Source organism: Triticum dicoccoides, chromosome 5B, assembly GCF_002162155.2.
Source record: "Triticum dicoccoides isolate Atlit2015 ecotype Zavitan chromosome 5B, WEW_v2.0, whole genome shotgun sequence".
Lineage (NCBI taxonomy): Eukaryota > Viridiplantae > Streptophyta > Magnoliopsida > Poales > Poaceae > Triticum > Triticum dicoccoides.
This window is the reverse complement of record NC_041389.1, coordinates 235,239,260-235,256,930: the sequence shown is the minus strand read 5'-3', so window position 1 is coordinate 235,256,930 and position 17,671 is coordinate 235,239,260. Positions and strand designations below refer to the sequence as shown.

Below are 17,671 nucleotides of genomic sequence, written 5' to 3'. Positions count from 1 at the left end.
ACCTAAAATACATATTATATATTTTTATTCGATTATTGTACAATTGAAAAATATCTATTGAATATAAGTAGAATAATAGAATGGAAAATCTTTTGCCATGCATGTTGAGTGGGCCCTTGGTGAGGGGGGCACGTGTGGAGAGGTTGGATGTGTGCAGGTGCGGACGTGTTGCACCAAGGATTGGATGCAATAATTCCATGAGATTTGACGGTATGAAACTTTAGTGTTCTAATTAGCAATATGAGAATTGAAACTCAAGCACATATAATTTAATTTATTTGATTATTATATAGTTTTATAAAATTTAGTAATATAACTATCATGCATGATGCATGTTAAGGTGGATCTTTTTCCATGTAAAGTGGCATAGTGAATTGGCGTAGTTGAATGTTTAGAGAATTAAATATGGTGGGGTACATAGTTGCATGCCAAGAGAATTGAGCTAGTGGGGATTACATGCAAAGTAAACGATATAAGGAATTTGTATCCAAATAGTACTCCCTCCGTATCGACAAATCTAAGAGTAATTCGGACGGAGGTAATACAAATATACAATGAAACAAGCCATATAAGTTCTATAACTCCAAGATTCCTATGTAATTCATTGGAATGAAAGAGGGCCTAGTATGCTTCGATCATATTCAATTATGATGACAATCTGTTACAATGCCAAACACGCTCAGATTCTCTTTTTCAACAATTGACCAACCTGACCAATGCCCTGAATATTTTGAGCCCCGGCACACAGCAACGCAGACTTTCACGTGAACAAGACAAAACAGCAGGCCAACTGGAATAATTTTATTCTCTTACACCTCATCCCAAGAAGATGGAAACAGGGTTAAGTCCAAAGCAGAAAAAAAATGTTTTCTTACAATCAAATCATTTTGTACGTGGAGGGGGAAGAAATAATTTCTTTTATCCCATTTAGAAGCTTTATTGAGAAATCCAAATCTCTAGATATACAAGCCTGGTAGCTAGCAGATCATTACACCTGTGCTATGATACAATCTCACTAGAAGCCTGGAGATACAAGATTCACAGAAAAACTTTACAGAGGAGGAATTAAGTTGCTGTAGTTCTGGGAACGGCACCAAAGAGCAGCACAAGAATGGAACACTTGCATCCTATAGGTCATATGGTTATCTTCAACGATGCCATCTCCAATGCAGATATGCTCAGCACCTATGGTGAACCAAACGAGCGGATGTATTTTACTCCCTCCGTTCCTATTTGTCTTTCTAGACATTTCAAATGACTACTACATACGGATGTATGTAGACATATTTTAGAGTGTAGATTCACTCATTTTGCTCCGTATGTAGTCACTTGTTGAAATGCCTAGAAAGACAAGTATTTAGGAACGGAGGGAGTAGGTTGCAATTATCTTGATTGGACCACTCTGTAATTAAGAATCAAATCCTCCGGCTTCTTCCAAATATATGTCCGCACTGTCGCCAAACTCATCTCAGGTGACAGAACCTGCTGCAAAAAGTATTCTTTAACACAACTGCACAATGATAAGTTTGCTCTCAAACCACAAAATGTAATGCGGGCTTCCATTATGCCTTATGAATACTTGCCTGGTTGTTGCACAATATCTCAACAGAAGGTTTCAGTTTTTGCCATGGCTTTAGTCCAAGCCGTGAAGAACTATCTAGGGCTGATGTGCCAGAGGTCAAACCCATGGCAAATGTGCTGTCCGGACTTCCATCCAATGGTTTCTCAAGAACAAGCTTCTCAACAACATAGTTAGCAACCTGTATACAGAAACAAATTTAATAGATGACATAAAATAAGATGATACTCCCTACATAACAACAGCAATAACTTGTTCATAATATGTGACTGTATCGTATTATCAATATTTGTATGATTCAGCTAGGGTACTGAAAAATAGCGTTAGACATCTATTGTCAAGGTACTCCCTCCGTCCGGAAATACTCGTCATCAAAATGGATAAAAGGGGATGTATCTAGATATATTTTAGTTTTAGATACATCTCTTTTTATCCATTTTGATGACAAGTATTTCCGGACGGAGGGAGTAGTTAGCTGCTCAAAAAACAAAGGCAGATAAGAAAAAAACTAGTTAGTTAGCTATCTCCGTGTTTCTTCCCATGTACTCCCGCCGTCCCAAAATAAGTGTCTCAACTTTGTACCAAGTACAAAGTGAGACTTATTTTGGGACGGAGAGAGCATGTAGCCGATTGACATATAGTACTTCCATGGATCGCCAAATCTGCTTCCATCCTTCACCTTATGCCACTTTTTTTGTCGAGAGAAATTCACCCTTTGCAACTTATATCTTTAACATTGTTCTAGATAACTGATTTCAGTTAACATCTTACTTTGAGAACTCGCAATATCCGTGGGGCGCTGAGTTTCCCTTGCGTTATGTTTGGTGCAGGTGAGCCTTCGGCCGGATGCAAATAAAAGCCGCACCTACATTTCAAAAGGGGAAGCAGTGTCAGGAACATATTTACTGAGAGTTCGAATTTTCAGTCTGCAAGTGGTTCTCCCAATTAGGGTATATTGCAGAACAAATATCACATCATTAACTGAAAGAAATAAAAAAAGATAGACCCAGTGCTAGAAGCTCCCACACCAGGTGGGGTCTGGGGAAGGTAATACAGCTTCACGAAAGTTCAAGGATAAATAAACAGTAAAATCATACTAGCATATTTGAGCTCAAGGATGGATAATCAATCACTCCACACCAAAATCATATATCATCTTTGGAATTCCGAAATCCATTGCCACTGCTACATGAAAAATATATGTATGGAAACATACCATGACTGACTGGGTTCAAGACTTGGAAGGTCATAAGAATATGGCCAGAACAAAAAACTTGCAACAATTTAAAAGTTAAGCATCATCACAATAACACAGGCTTGCAAACTACTGCAATAAAGTGTTTCGCCTTCTAAAATGCTTTGCTACTCCAATTACTAAGGTAGCTATATCCAAGGACGGGAAACATGTTTCAAAGATATCAAACTAAAATATCATCTCGGGATAAAAACATGTTGAGATGATAAATTACTTTGTGTTCTCTTTTGGAAATCGGCCGTTCTCAGCACAGTCCACGCACCACCATGGCAAATCATCCTCGGTTCCATCCAAATCGGTAATTCTCTTTCTCCAAGGCCCTCCACTAGAACTTTCCGTGATAATTGATGGAGGCGAAACCGTGGAGAACTCAAACGAGGGAAGCACATTATTTGCATGGTTTTCGCTTCCATCGTCGACGTCAGATCTTGAATGTGGCAAATTTTTCAATGATACATCTTTCCCTATTGAAGAATCACCATTGGACAAGCTGTGTGGGCCTGGTTTCGGCCTTCGTTTACTCCAATGAACTAACAAACCACGAAGAGTCTCATGAGCCAAATTAATCTGCACAATTTTTGGACAACTGTTCAGAAGATGACTTGCTAGTGGCAACCATACTATGGCAAAGTGAATTTTTTAATAGGTGTAATGAAAGGTTTACAGTAAAAATGAAATAACAAATATTAATAACACGATATTTCCATTGCAACTCAAGAACATAGATGAACTACTGATCCAACTAATTTCTGAACAGTGGGTAAGCTTAAACAAAAAATAACCATAGTCCGCATTATGATATGTTTTTGTGCAAACCTTAAGATCTTCCTGTGCTCCAGTAACATTCAAATCAACCGCATATATTTCTGCGGAAAAGCATTGTGGAATATCCAGGTGAACAGACAGGCACCCCAATCGAGCGTCCATGGTGAACCATGCAGGTATGCTAACCTAAAATAGAGAAGCATGTGATATAGCAATATGCAGAGCATCTTTAAATAAAACATAAACAAAAAAAATCATGATTTGGCAGTTATACCATCTCAAATAACTCCTTTTTCTTATCATCAAACGAAACCTGCAAGCAAAATGAAGTGGCTTAACATTCTAGCAAACCTTCCAATTTATTCAAAAGAGATCCATATGAACTGTGAGCTTCTCAAATTTGGATACGACCTAGCAATGCTGCTAGCTCTTAACATTTGTATATTATCCATGAGGAAAAGTGCACTCAAGACATCGAGAGGGAATAGGAACCTTGCCAAAATCTTCGATAACAGCTCCTCGAGTAATCTCCCATAATTTGACAGAACCAACAGTATCCTGTAAAATAGGATGAAGGTGGATGATGCCACTTGTTGCGTTTGATAACAACAAAGACAAATTTGAAAATATCTTATAATCACCTTTGTCAGGACATGCCTTCTATTATTCATGATCTCATGTTGAACTATAGCTGGAACTCCAGGAATAGTGAAAGATGGCTCTTTGTATACAGGCACCTAGAGTGGTTTAGAAAATAGAAGTTATTAACATGTACACCTGTGCAAGATGACCAAGTAAAAATAACTGTTGCTGATCAGTCAAGCAAAAACAGGTATAGAGTTGAGTAGATCAATGAAACATGGGTATCATAAGCACATAATTTTAGACAAAAGGCTAAAAAAGAAACTGAGGTGTATCTGGCATTAATTTTGAATAGTGCCCAAAGTAGAATATAAACATAGAAATTATGTAGCAAAAAACAAATCCCAGTGTTTATTTGCCATCATCTCTGAGAAATAAAGATAGCTGGTTAACATGGGAAAAACAAGACCTCAAAGTAAATATTACATGGCTTGCATTGCATGACACAAAGATCTAGAATAATTTGCCCCAAAGTTAACAGACATGTAAATAGTTATACCAATATAAAAAGACTCAAAGGGGCAGATCCAACTAATCTCAACCATCAAACCATGCCAATCAAACAACCAGATTACTCCAACGTTGAGCACTCAACATGTTTAGCATTCAATTAATATCATACATATCTAGGTGAGTGCTAACCACGTAATTAACGCGCAGTTAATATCCTAACTAGTATCAACGTGCAACCAATATCCAAAATAATAGCAACGTGCATTGCATGTACATGATTACTAGTCGGCTATAGGAGATGAAACTATCATCACAGATTGCATGTCTCGGAAATAATGAGTTATTAACTTATTATTATGGCGCATCTCAGAAATGTGACGTCACTGCTCGGAAGCCAGAACATAACATGTCTGATAAAGTAACGTAACAGATGAAAAGATGGCAACTGTCATGCTTACAGGTGCTGATCCTTCTAAAGAAGCTCTTGCTCTTGAGAATGACAAATTCCCAGCTAAGAATGAGCCGCCCTTTTGAAAAACCTTTTGTGGGGTTTGCCCTTCAGCTGGCCATCCATAAACAGAAGAATCAGTTGTTGCAACCCATATTGTATCATCTTGCAAGGACAACTGTAGGATTGGGTGTTCATTTGTGCATAGTAAAACACTCTCTCGTGTGGAGAGGTCTGTCAGGTACACCTGTACCAACGGAAAACAGAGAAGTTCAGGACTTAGAACTGTAGACATTATTCAACAAAACGAGATATTTTACTCACGGACTGATCTCTTCCACCACTATAAACATGACCAAATGAAGGGGTGCTTGCGAGCGCCCAAACGGAATCAGTGTGAACGGCATAAGAATGCACACAGCGTTGCTGTCCTAGATCCCATAGTCTGCGAAGTACGAACATATTTAGACAAGATGCAAAAAATTATTTGCAGCATCTATGCATGCAGGCTAACGTGCCCGCGACGCAGTGATTGTCCGCGATGCCGGAAATTAGTTAATGCACTGTTACTTTAATAATCATGCTGTGTTAATAATCTTCATGTGGACATTCACGGATGCATCCGCCTGCATCCCTACTTGGCATCATGACCAAATACAGAAAATATGAACATTGTATTTACCTTATCATTGAGTCAGATGAGCCTGATAGACAATACCTGGAAATGTGTTATACAGTGTTAACTAGTTTCAAACTTCTAATGAAAATAGAGGGGATTCAAGAAAGTTCCACAAAGCATGTCAACATTATCTAGTGTTGGTCAACACCATTTTTTAAACCTTGCAGCCAAAATCAGTAATTTAATCATCAAAAACCACATGTTCCTTTCAAATATGACACATCAGCTCCCACAAACAAACATTTGCATCCTAGTCAGTTTTTGTGCCATGTGAGTTATTTCCATCTCATCAACTAATAACACATAGAAGTGGCTGACATTGACCATTGCCTGACTAGGATGGTAACCAGCATGATGACCATGCCAATCAATGTCCCCTTTGGGCAATCAATTGATTTCAGTGGTGAAGTTACGGCTTTTGAACTACTGATCACGTGACTAATCCAACTTAAAAGATAGTGGATGCTTATTTGCAAAAGATAATGATTCAGCAGTAACCTTTCTCCAAAATATAAAGGGCTTGTTGTTGACTGCAACTATAGGAAACTAAAAATGCTAGGCCAGGAACATGTATAGATGATAATTTATGGTCTACAAAAGCTGTATATATGGAACACATAAATGGGTACAATATTGTCTGAGCTGTTCTATGATTCACTTTTGAAACATCTAATGTCATCATAACCACTCATTTGCAGACAATGCATTATCTTAGATGAATCTATGTTGACGATGCCTAAACACAAACCTTCCAGTGGAATCAATAAGCAAAGCCCTGATATTGTCAGTGTGCCCTCTCAATTTCATGTTCTTAGAACCTGTCCTGGGATCCCAAACACGAACAACCTATATCAAACCAGTAGGAAGTCTATAAGAAAAGGTCCAAATAAAATGGCAGTTAAAGGATCACATACTTGCTCTTGAAGATGAATAGTGCAATACCTTTTCAGTACCACCAGAGACAAGCAATGTCCCTGTATCATTCATATCCAATGCATAAACTGAATCCTTATGACCTTTGGCAGCAATTGGACTGTACCCATGTGATTTTCCATTGGTAGAAACAATGTTGCCACTAGAATTTACATTGCACAAGGTTGACAAAGCAGGTCCAGAGCTTCCGTTAGGAACCTCATCCTCTTTTGCATCTACAGATTTGGCTATAGGTGCAATAGCAGCATCAAGATCCCATATGAAGACCTCACCACCAAGGCCACCAGAGGCTACAATATTGTTCTACAGTAAAGGCACAAAAAGCAAATAAAATATAGTAGATATAGAACTAATACTTCCACATAGTCATAGGTCTGGCAATATATACATTCTTTTCAGCCGCAGCAAGACATATCACATAATCAGAATGCTGGCGGAGCGTCTTGGTACAAGCACCATCTGCTAAGCAATTCCACACCTGTAAAAAATAGATATTGGGGCTTAGTTTGGGGTTTCTGAAACATGCCTGCCGAACTTACTTTATAACGCTGTGAAAAAATAGCAACACAAACATATATTGGTTAGGCAACAAAAAAATAGGAAACAAAAAAGCATGCAGGCACGACAAAAAAAATCTAAAAACAGGGGCCACTGAAACAACAAACCTTTAATGTGGTGTCTGAGGAACAGGAAACAAGATTTTGGCCAACAATAATGGCATCGTTAACCTGCACAATAAAGATAGCAGCTTGTAAAACAAGGCAATACTTCAGCGGTGATACAAGAGAGTCAACATATGTAAGCAGGAAGCAAGTATCAGTTCAAGTCCTGACGGATTTATTTCTCCATCCACTAACAGAATCTACTGCCTAACTTCCATAATTGGACAATAAAACTATGTAGGACTAGGAGAATGTTCCATCCAGCCCATCTTGTTTCACGTGGATGCAAGTAACAAATAATTTAGCAAATATGGCAAAGGTTACAGGGACTGGCCCTGCTCCCAAGTATTGTCCAGAACTCTGGATGGCCTCCCACCCATTTACAAAGGATACACAGAATTTCAGACTCGAACAGCACAATAAAAAATATATGCAAAAAAGGCAAAGATGGAATAACAACCGAAATGAATTGATTGTACCGAACCATAAATATGTTAACAAAATGTAATGACAACACCCTTGATTTGATGTTGAAATCTAGTTTGATACTCTTGAGCTAATAAATTACAAAAGAAAATGATCCAATGGCAATTCAAACAGAGGCAATACCGCGATTTCAAAATGTAAAATCAGCTGGAGCAGGAGTACATAGAAAAACATACCCAATCAACATGTGACTCAAAGGTTGCTGAAAAGTTTGCATCCCCATTTTGGTATTCCCATCTCTTCAAGGTACCATCGCGACTCCCAGTAAAAAGATAATCACTTGTACCAGAAGCAGAAGCATTCAGGTACGATAAGCAGTTGATTCCAGCACAATGCTGAAAAACAAGCAGAAGGAAATGCATGAGGACTTTTGGGTGTAGCAAGAACTGTTTCAAGCTAACTGCAATACCTAAGAACAACTAGTTAATACTGAAGCGGGGCTGACCTTTTTATTATCAGCATCATTGAGCACATATGTGAAGCGCTTCTCCTTTCTCGGTCGACTTGAACCGGCCGTGTTTCCAGCACTCCCGACACGATGCATTGAAAGGTGGATATGTATCAAAAACTGCAGTAGCCTAACATACAAAACCAGCGATAAATTATTTCAATTTAACCATAGATGAATCGATGCTGGATATTTTATAAAGAATTTGAGATTGCATAATCTCCAGTATGCTAATAAAGCTTCCTGACAGGGCAGGTTGACATAACATTGGGCAATTTTGGAGCAAAAGTAAATGCAGCATCTAGCAACAGTTAGAATTGAGATGCAAAATCTCAAAGTTACACAAATCAATTCACTGAATTTACTGCTGTAAAAATCGCAGACATATAGAGTTCCTTTTGATTACTGGTTCAAAGGAAAAACGCCAAAACAGGAAGCACCGTTTCACATATTACCGAAAACTCGCTTGACCAAACAATGGTAAGTCACTCTGACCCCTACTTTTCCCCATCAAAACTAAATAGTTCCTATTAAGTTTTGAACTGAAGTATTAATGATCCCACATGAAGCAAAACAAGCTGGCAAAGTACCATGGTTCACCACCGCGCTAGTCATAAGACACACCAGCACTAGGTACCTAGGCAGGAGGGTGTTGCCTACGCCTAGGCATCCGCCTCTTCGAACACTGATAAACGATCCCCCAACCCACCCCCACCCCGGCACAGGGGCATGGGGAGAATAGACTGGTGCTAGTGGTATTGTTCAGGATCTCAAAGTAGTATTAGTTCAGGGGCCGAAATACATGGGCGATGGGGGATGCACCCGCACCTTGACAGTCCTAGCGATGAGAATAGGGTCAACTGAGACCGATCTTGAAGAAAGGGATCTGGCTGGATTCAATTGCTCGCTGCGCGAAGAGCAAAACACGCGATAATCTGAGCAAGCTAGGGCTTCCTTACCAGCAAAAGGGATCGCGTCCCTTCCGGATGTCCGCGCCAGTCCAGGAGCAGCAGACGGGATCAGCGGAGAAAGTACGCGAGAACCGAGCCTCGTAGCATGCGTCCTTCGGCGGGAGGCGACGGCAGCGGCAGACGAGGAGGAGGAGGAGGAACTCGGTGTGGGCTTCAGCGGTGGGAGACTCAGGGGCGATGCCGCGGGATTGGGAGCAGAAGGTGCCGCCGATCGATCTGGTTGGGGTGGATAGGGGTTGGGCGCTGGGGTGTGGGACGGGGTTTTGCGCGGCGGCGGTAGCGGTTGTCGCGGCGAGGTGAGGGCGCGACGGGGGGGGCGGAGCGAGGTGGAGGAGGAGGACGAGGACGAGGAGGCAGGTGGGTCAATAGAGGTGTCGTGTGCTTCCGCTTGCAAAGGCCGGGCCGATCCGGGCTGGGCAGGGCAGGTCCTAGTCTCTCGTTGGATAGTCCTCGATGGGTTTAGCAGGCCGGAAACGGACTTAACGGCGCGTGATAAGACGGCTCGGCGCACCAATTGCATCTCAAACGCCCGGGTGGACGGCCCGATCGGACGACCAAGACGTGGTTCTCAAACGGGTCTCAAACACCCGGGCCTTTTCTCGAATACGCATAGCATACGTATCTTGCATTAAAGAGAGAAAGGGGTACAAGAACCCTCCATCGGGGGTGTTAGAGCATCTCCAACCACGCACCCAAAATGGCCTTCCCAGGCGATTTTTTTGCGCCTGCGCCGAAAAAACGACCCAGTCGCACCACCAAGACGCCGAATTCCGCCGGCTCGGCCCGTTTTTGTGCCCGGCGTTCGCAGGGTGAACCCGGCGCACTGGGGGCGCTCGGGGGCACCGGGGCAAGGGAAAAGCGTTCCTGGGGCCACATTGGCAGGCGAAAAGTCAAGCCACATGTCCAGATTCGCCTTCTACCCCCCGCGCTCGGCCGCCACCCAGCCGATCCCGGCGCCGTCCACCACCCACCGCAGCTAGGTAGACCATCTCCCACCGGGAAAAAGAAGGGGTTTTGCCGAGGCAGCCTCTTCGCCGCCGTCTCGGCACCTTTTTCGGCGTTCCGACCGCGCAAGGCCTGTACACCGGCGGGCTTGCGCCCACCTCGCCCACAAGGTGTTTGGTGAATTGCCCGGCCCGGCGATTGACTCCGAAGATGAGGAGCCACTCGCAGCGTTGCTGAAGGAGGAAGCCGAAGCCGACGTCCAGGAGCAAGAGTATCTCATGGTGCTCGTCGGCCTGCTCGCGAGCAGTGAAAAGCCGCGGCGAGGTGGCTCGGCGCTTGGGCGGGTGAAACCAAAGAATCTGCATCGTCTGGAAGGCTATTGCATGCTCTACTCGGACTACTTCACTGACGCTCCATTGCACGGTGAGAAAACATTTCGGCGCCGTTATCGGATGAGTCGAAAGCTTTTCCTCCGGATTCTGAATTCCATCCGAGAGTTCGATAGCTACTTCAAGTGCAAGAAGGATTGCACCGGCACACTTGGATTCACCTCGATCCAGAAGTGTACGACAGCTATGAGGATGCTTGCATACGGAGCTTCCGGTGATTCACTCGACGACTATGGGCGCATGGCCGAGTCCACCACCATTGAGTGTTTCTACAAGTTCTGCAGAGCAGTGGTGGCAGTGTTTGGACCGCGGTACTTGCGAACACCCAATGCGGAAGACACTGCTCCGATCCTAGCACGAAATGAAGCAAGAGGATTTCCTGGGATGCTTGGAAGCATTGACTGCATGCAGCGGAAATGGAAGAAATGTCCATTTGCTTGGCAGGGGTTGTACAAAGGCGCCAAAGGCGGTTGCGGTGTGGTGCTTGAGGCAGTGGCCACACGGGACCTCTGTATTTGGCACTCTTTCTTTGGGATGCCAGGAACTCACAATGACATCAACGTCCTGCAGTGCTCCCCAGTCTTTGCCAAGCTTGTTGAAGGTCATTCTCCTTCGGTGAACTTCGAGGTCAATGGACGACAGTACAACGAGGGGTACTATCTAGCTGATGGCATCTACCCGAGATGATCGACATTTGTCTTCGAGATCTATTTTTATTTGCTTTTATTTTTAGATCTATTAATCCAAAAATACAAAAATACTTTGCTGCACTTTATTTTATTCACGATATATTTATTCAATCTATTACAACTTTCTCCTGTCCACTTGCCAATTTCTGGCGCCGTTATCCGAAAGGGATTGACAACCCCTTTAACACGTCGGGTTGCGAGTATTTGTTATTTGTGTGCAGGGGTTGTTTACGTGGTGTTGCGTTGTTCTCCTACTGGTTCGATAACCTTGGTCTCATCACTGAGGGAAATACCTATCGTTGTTGTGCCGCATCATCCCTTCCTCTTTAGGGAAATACCGACGTAGTTCAAGAAAACATCATACCCTCCCATGGCAGTGGGGTCCATAAGGAAATCTAAGGGTAATTAAGGCCTCCTTTTAATAGATAACCGGATCAAAGCATTAACACATAGTGAATACATGCACTCCTCGAATTACAGTCATCCCCCAAGAGTATCCCAATTATTGTCAACTTGGGGTCTATGGTTCCGAATAATAACAAGTGCATACAACTAGCAAATAGGATCAAGAACTCAAATATATTTATGAAAACATAAAGGGTACATATTTGAAATCATGGCACTCGGGCCCTAGTGACAAGCATTAAGCATAGTGATACGCCTCCAACGTATCTATAATTTATGAAGTATTCATGCTATTCTATTATCTGTTTTGAATGTTTATGGGCTTTACTAAGCACTTTTATATTTTTTTGGCACTAACCTATTAACCGGAGGCCCAGCCCATATTGCTGTTTTCTTGCCTATTTCAGTGTTTCGAAGAAAAGGAATATCAAACGGAGTCCAAACGGAATGAAACCTTCGGGAGCGTGATTTTTGGAACGGACGTGATCCAGGAGACATGGAGCTGAAGTCAGGGAAGCTTCGAGGAGGCCACGAGGCACGGGCGCGCCCACCCCCCTGGGCGCGCCCTCCACCCTCATGGGCCCCTCGTGGCTCCCCTGACCGACTTCTTTCGCCTATATAAGTCCATATACCCTAAAACCTTCGGAGATCAAGATAGCTCGGGAGTTCCGCCGCCGCAAGCCTCTGTAGCCACCAAAAACCTCTCGGGGGCCCGTTCCGGCACCCTGCCGGAGGGGGAATCCATCACCGGTGGCCATCTTCATCATCCCGATGCTCTCCATGACGAGGAGGGAGTAGTTCACCCTCAGGGCTGAGGGTATGTACCAGTAGCTATGTGTTTGATCTCTCTCTCTCTCTCTCTCTCTCTCTCTCTCTCTCGTGTTCTCTCTATGGCACGATCTTGATGTATCGTGAGCTTTGCTATTATAGTTGGATCTTATGATGTTTCTCCCCCTCTACTCTCTTGTGATGAATTGAGTTTTCCCTTTGAAGTTATCTTATCGGATTGAGTCTTTAGGGATTTGAGAACACTTGATGTATGTCTTGCCGTGCTTATCTGTGCTGACAATGGGATATTCATGTGATCTACTTGATGTATGTTTTGCTGATCAACTTGCGGGTTCACCTTGTGAACTTATGCATAGGGGTTGGCACACGTTTTCGTCTTGACTCTCCGGTAGAAACTCTGGGGCACTCTTTGAAGTACTTTGTGTTGGTTGAATAGATGAATCTGAGATTGTGTGATGCATATCGTATAATCATGCCCACGGATACTTGAGGTGACAATGGAGTATCTAGGTGACATTAGGGTTTTGGTTGATTTGTGTCTTAAGGTGTTATTCTAGTATGAACTCTATGATAGATCGAACGGAAAGAATAGCTTCATGTATTTTATTACGGACTCTTGAATAGATCGAGCAGAAAGGATAACTTTGAGGTGGTTTCGTACCCTACCATAATCTCTTTGTTTGTTCTCCGCTATTAGTGGCTTTGGAGTGACTCTTTGTTGCACGTTGAGGGATAGTTATATGATCCAAGTATGTTATTATTGTTGAGAGAACTTGCACTAGTGAAAGTATGAACCTTAGGCCTTGTTTCCTACCATTGCAATACCGTTTACGCTCACTTTTATCATTAGTTACCTTGCTGTTTTTACAATTTCAGATTACAAATACCTATATCTGCCATCCATATTGCACTTGTATCACCATCTCTTCGCCGAACTAGTGCACCTATACAATTTACCATTGTATTGGGTGTGTTGGGGACACAAGAGACTCTTTCTTATTTGGTTGCAGGGTTGTTTGAGAGAGACCATCTTCATCCTACGCCTCCCACAGATTGATAAACCTTAGGTCATTGATAACCCACAAGTGTAGGGGATCGCAACAGCTTTCGAGGGTAAAGTATTCAACCTAAATTTATTGATTCGACACAAGGGGAGCCAAAGAATATTCTTGAGTATTAGCAATTGAGTTGTCAATTCAATCACACCTGGATAACTTAGTATCTATAGCAAAGTATTTAGTAGCAAAAGTGGTATGATAATAATAGTAACGGTAGCAAAAGTAAAGATAAATGTTTTGGGGTTTTTGTAGTAGTTGTAATAGTAGCAACGGAAAAGTAAATAAGGGAAGAACAATATGTGAAAAGCTCGTAGGCAATGGATCAATGATGGATAATTATGCCGGATGTGATTCCTCATGCAATAGTTATAACATAGGATGATATAGAACTAGCTCCAATTCATCAATGTAACGTAGGCATGTATTCCGTAAATAGTCATACGTGCTTATGGGAAAGAACTTGTATGACATCTTTTGTCCTACCCTCCCGTGTTCAGCGAGGTCCTAGCGGAAACTAAGGGATATTAAGGCCTCCTTTTAATAGAGAACCGGAACAAAGCATTAGCACATAGTGAATACATGAACTCCTCAAACTACGGTCATCACCGAGAAGTATCCCGATTATTGTCACTTCGGGGTTGTCGGATCATAACACATAGTAGGTGACTATAGACTTGCAAGATAGGATCAAGAACACACATATATTCATGAAAACATAATAGGTTCATATCTGAAATCATGGCACTCGGGCCCTAGTGACAAGCATTAAGCATAGCAAAGTCATAGCAACATCAATCTCAAAACATAGTGGATACTAGGGATCAAACCCTAACAAAACTAACTTGATTACATGGTAAATCTCATCCAACCCATCACCGTCCAGCAAGCCTACGATGGAATTACTCATGCACGGTGGTGAGCATCATAAAATTGGTGATGGAGGATGGTTGATGATGACGACGACGACGAACCCCCCTCTCCGGAGCCCCGAACGGACTCCAGATCAGCCCTCCCGAGAGAGATTAGGGCTTGGCGGCGGCTCCGTGTCGTGAAACGCGATGAAACTTTCTCCTTGATTTTTCTCCCCAAGACGGAATATATGGAGTTGGAGTTGAGGTCGGAGGGTGTCCAGGGGGCCCACGAGATAGGGGTCCGCGCCCTAGGGGGGCGCCCCCCTGTCTCGTGGACAGGCCGTGGGCCCCCTGGCACTAATTCTTTCACCAAAAATTCTTATTAAATTTGAAAAGTGCCTCCGTGGATTTCCAGGACATTCCGAGAACTTTTCTTTTCTACAAATAAAACAACATCATGCCAGTTCTGCTGAAAACAACGTCAGTCCGGGTTAGTTTCATTCAAATCATGCAAGTTAGAGTCCAAAACAAGGGCAAAAGTGTTTGGAAAAGTAGATACGTTGGAGACGTATCAACTCCCCCAAGCTTAAACCTTTGCTTGTCCTCAAGCAATTCAGTTGATAAACTGGAAGTGATAAAGAAAAACTTTTACAAACTTTGTTTGCTCTTGTTGTTGTAACATGAAAAGCCAGCATTCAAGTTTCAGCAAATATTGTGAACTAACGATACTAACAATAACACATAGGTCTCACAATTACTCATATCAATAACATAATCAGCTAGCGAGCCATAATAATAAACCTCGGATGACAACACTTTCTCAAAAAAATCATAACATGATATAACAAAATGGTATCTCGCTAGCCCTTTCTGAGACCGCAAAACATAAATGCAGAGCACCTTTAAAGATCAAGGACTGACTAAACATTGTAATTCATGGTAAAAGAGATCCAGTCAAGTCATACCCAATATAAACCAATAATAATGAATGCAAATGACAGTGTGCTCTCCAGCGGGTGCTTTTTAATAAGAAGGGTGATGACTCAACATAAAAGTAAATATATAGGCCCTTCGCAGAGGGAAGTAGGGATTTGTAGAGGTGCTAGAGCTCGATCTTAAAATAGATATTGAATAACATTTTGAGCGGCATACTTTTGCTGTCAACGCAACAACTATGAGATGGTTGTATCTTCCATACTACATACATTATAGGCAGTTCCCAAACAGAATGGTAAAGGTTTATACTCCCCCAACCACCAACAAGCATCAATCCATGGCTTGCTCGAAACAACGAGTGCCTCCAACATACAACAACCCTGGGGGAGTTTTGTTTAATTATTTTGATTTGCTTTGATCGTTTTGGATCATGGGACTGGGCATCTCGGTTACCGGCCCTTTCTCGTGAGTGAGGAGTGGAGTCCACTCCTCGTGAGAATAACCCACCTAGCATGGAAGATATAGGCAGCCCTAGTTGAAACATGAGCTGCTCGAGCATACAAAACAAAATTTCATTTGAAGGTTTGGAGTTTGGCACATACAAATTTACTTGGAACGGCAGGTAAATACCGCATATAGGTAGGTATAGTGGACTCATATGGAACAACTTTGGGGTTTAAGGAGTTTGGATGCACAAGCAGTATTCCCGCTTAGTACAGGTGAAGGCTAGCAAAAGACTCGAAAGCGACCAACTGAGAGAGCGACAACAGTCGTAAACATGCATTAAAATTAATTTACACCGAGTACAAGCATGAGTAGGATATAATCTACCATGAACATAAATATCATGAAGGCTGTGTTGATTTGATTCAACTACATGCGTGAACATGTGCCAAGTCGAGTCACTCAATTCATTTAAAGGAGGATACCATCCCATCATACCACATCATAATCATTCTAATAGCATGTTGGCACGCAAGGTAAACCATTATAACTCATAGCTAATCAAGCATAGCACAAGCAACTATAATCTCTAAATGTCATTGCGAATATGTTTACTTCACAATAGCTGACTCAGGAACGATGAATCATCATATTTACAAAAACAAGAGAGGTCGAGTTCATACCAGCTTTTCTCATCCCAATAAGTCCATCATAAATCATCATTATTGCCCTTCACTTGCACGACCGAATGATGTGTATAATAATAAGAGTGCACGTGCATTGGACAAAGCTGGAATCTGCAATCATTCAACTCAAGAGAGAAGACAAGTAATATGGGCTCTAAGTTAAATAAACAATCATGCATATAAGAGCCACTAAGCATTTTCAATATGGTCTTCTCGACCTCCAAAAGAAAGAAAAGAAAATAAAACTATTTACATGGGAAAGCTCCCAACAAGTAAAAGAAGAACGAGAAATATTTTTGGGTTTTCATTTTAATTTCTACTACAAGCAAGGAAATTAAACTAACTATTTTTTTGGTTTTTCTTAAGGTTTATCAAACACACAAGAATAAAACTAGAAAAAGAGACTTAAACTAACATGGATAATACAATAAAAGAGTATGAGCACTGATGACTAGTGTGTGAACATGAATGTAAAGTCGGTGAGAAATACGTACTCCCCCGAGCTTAGGCTTTTGGCCTAAGTTGGTTTAATACCAAGGACCGCCACTACTCTCCCCGGTGTAGTGGGAGGTGTAATCAGGATACCACTGGCTGGTCATCTTCGGATCCCACTGGACAGATGATGCACGATAAGGGTCCAATTCAGGTTCCGGCTCAGGTTCAGGTTCGGGAGTAAAAGCTTGGGCTAGATGGTTGTTCACCGCTTCCGGCGTAAGAAGGTGATTTTCTGCAAGCAAGTCAAATAACAGAGGTGCAGGCAAAATAATAAACTCAAAGTGTTTCTTATTGAATCTAAGTCTATACAAGAGCATCTTCTCTTCGTTGTCAACAATAAACTTGTGTGCTACCATGCTCTTGTAATCTAAAGTGTGAGGAGGTAATTTTGTCTCCTCCTCCTCAAGGTGCCTAATGGGTATCTGAAAATGTTCAGCAAGACATGCAGCATAGATACCTCCAAATATGGGGGCCTTTTGTACGATTCAGGGCTAGCCGTTTAGCACCGAAGGCACCCATACTAAAAGTATTGTCTCCCAGCAAAGCATGTTGAAGAATAATAATATCTGGAACGCTCAAATTTCCACTATTGACCAATCAAGCATCTACTAGCAAATATGGCAAAGTAGCGTAAAACAGGAAAGTGTATGCTAGAGACTTTTG

At 42.2% G+C, this 17,671-nt stretch overlaps 1 protein-coding gene across 2 annotated transcripts; it reads right to left on the bottom strand.

The window, feature by feature from the left end:
• Positions 1 to 781: 781 nt before the first annotated feature.
• On the bottom strand, positions 782 to 9,656 carry LOC119308189 (WD repeat-containing protein 48-like). Of its 2 annotated transcripts, none has more exons than XM_037584309.1 (18): positions 9,310 to 9,656; positions 8,348 to 8,480; positions 8,079 to 8,237; positions 7,420 to 7,482; positions 7,143 to 7,232; positions 6,764 to 7,057; positions 6,570 to 6,667; positions 5,825 to 5,860; positions 5,467 to 5,587; positions 5,153 to 5,389; positions 4,241 to 4,336; positions 4,092 to 4,157; positions 3,874 to 3,912; positions 3,651 to 3,785; positions 3,049 to 3,401; positions 2,351 to 2,444; positions 1,584 to 1,760; positions 782 to 1,485 (listed from the first exon to the last, which is right to left on the bottom strand). In XM_037584309.1, the coding sequence occupies exons 2-18, from the start codon at positions 8,444 to 8,446 to the stop codon at positions 1,384 to 1,386; spliced, it is 2,259 nt and encodes a 752-aa protein (XP_037440206.1). In that variant the 5' UTR covers positions 8,447 to 8,480; positions 9,310 to 9,656; the 3' UTR covers positions 782 to 1,383. The 2 variants fall into 2 exon arrangements, with proteins under 2 accessions (XP_037440206.1, XP_037440207.1); XM_037584310.1 differs by having other exon boundaries at positions 782 to 1,482; positions 9,310 to 9,655.
• Positions 9,657 to 17,671: the final 8,015 nt, after the last annotated feature.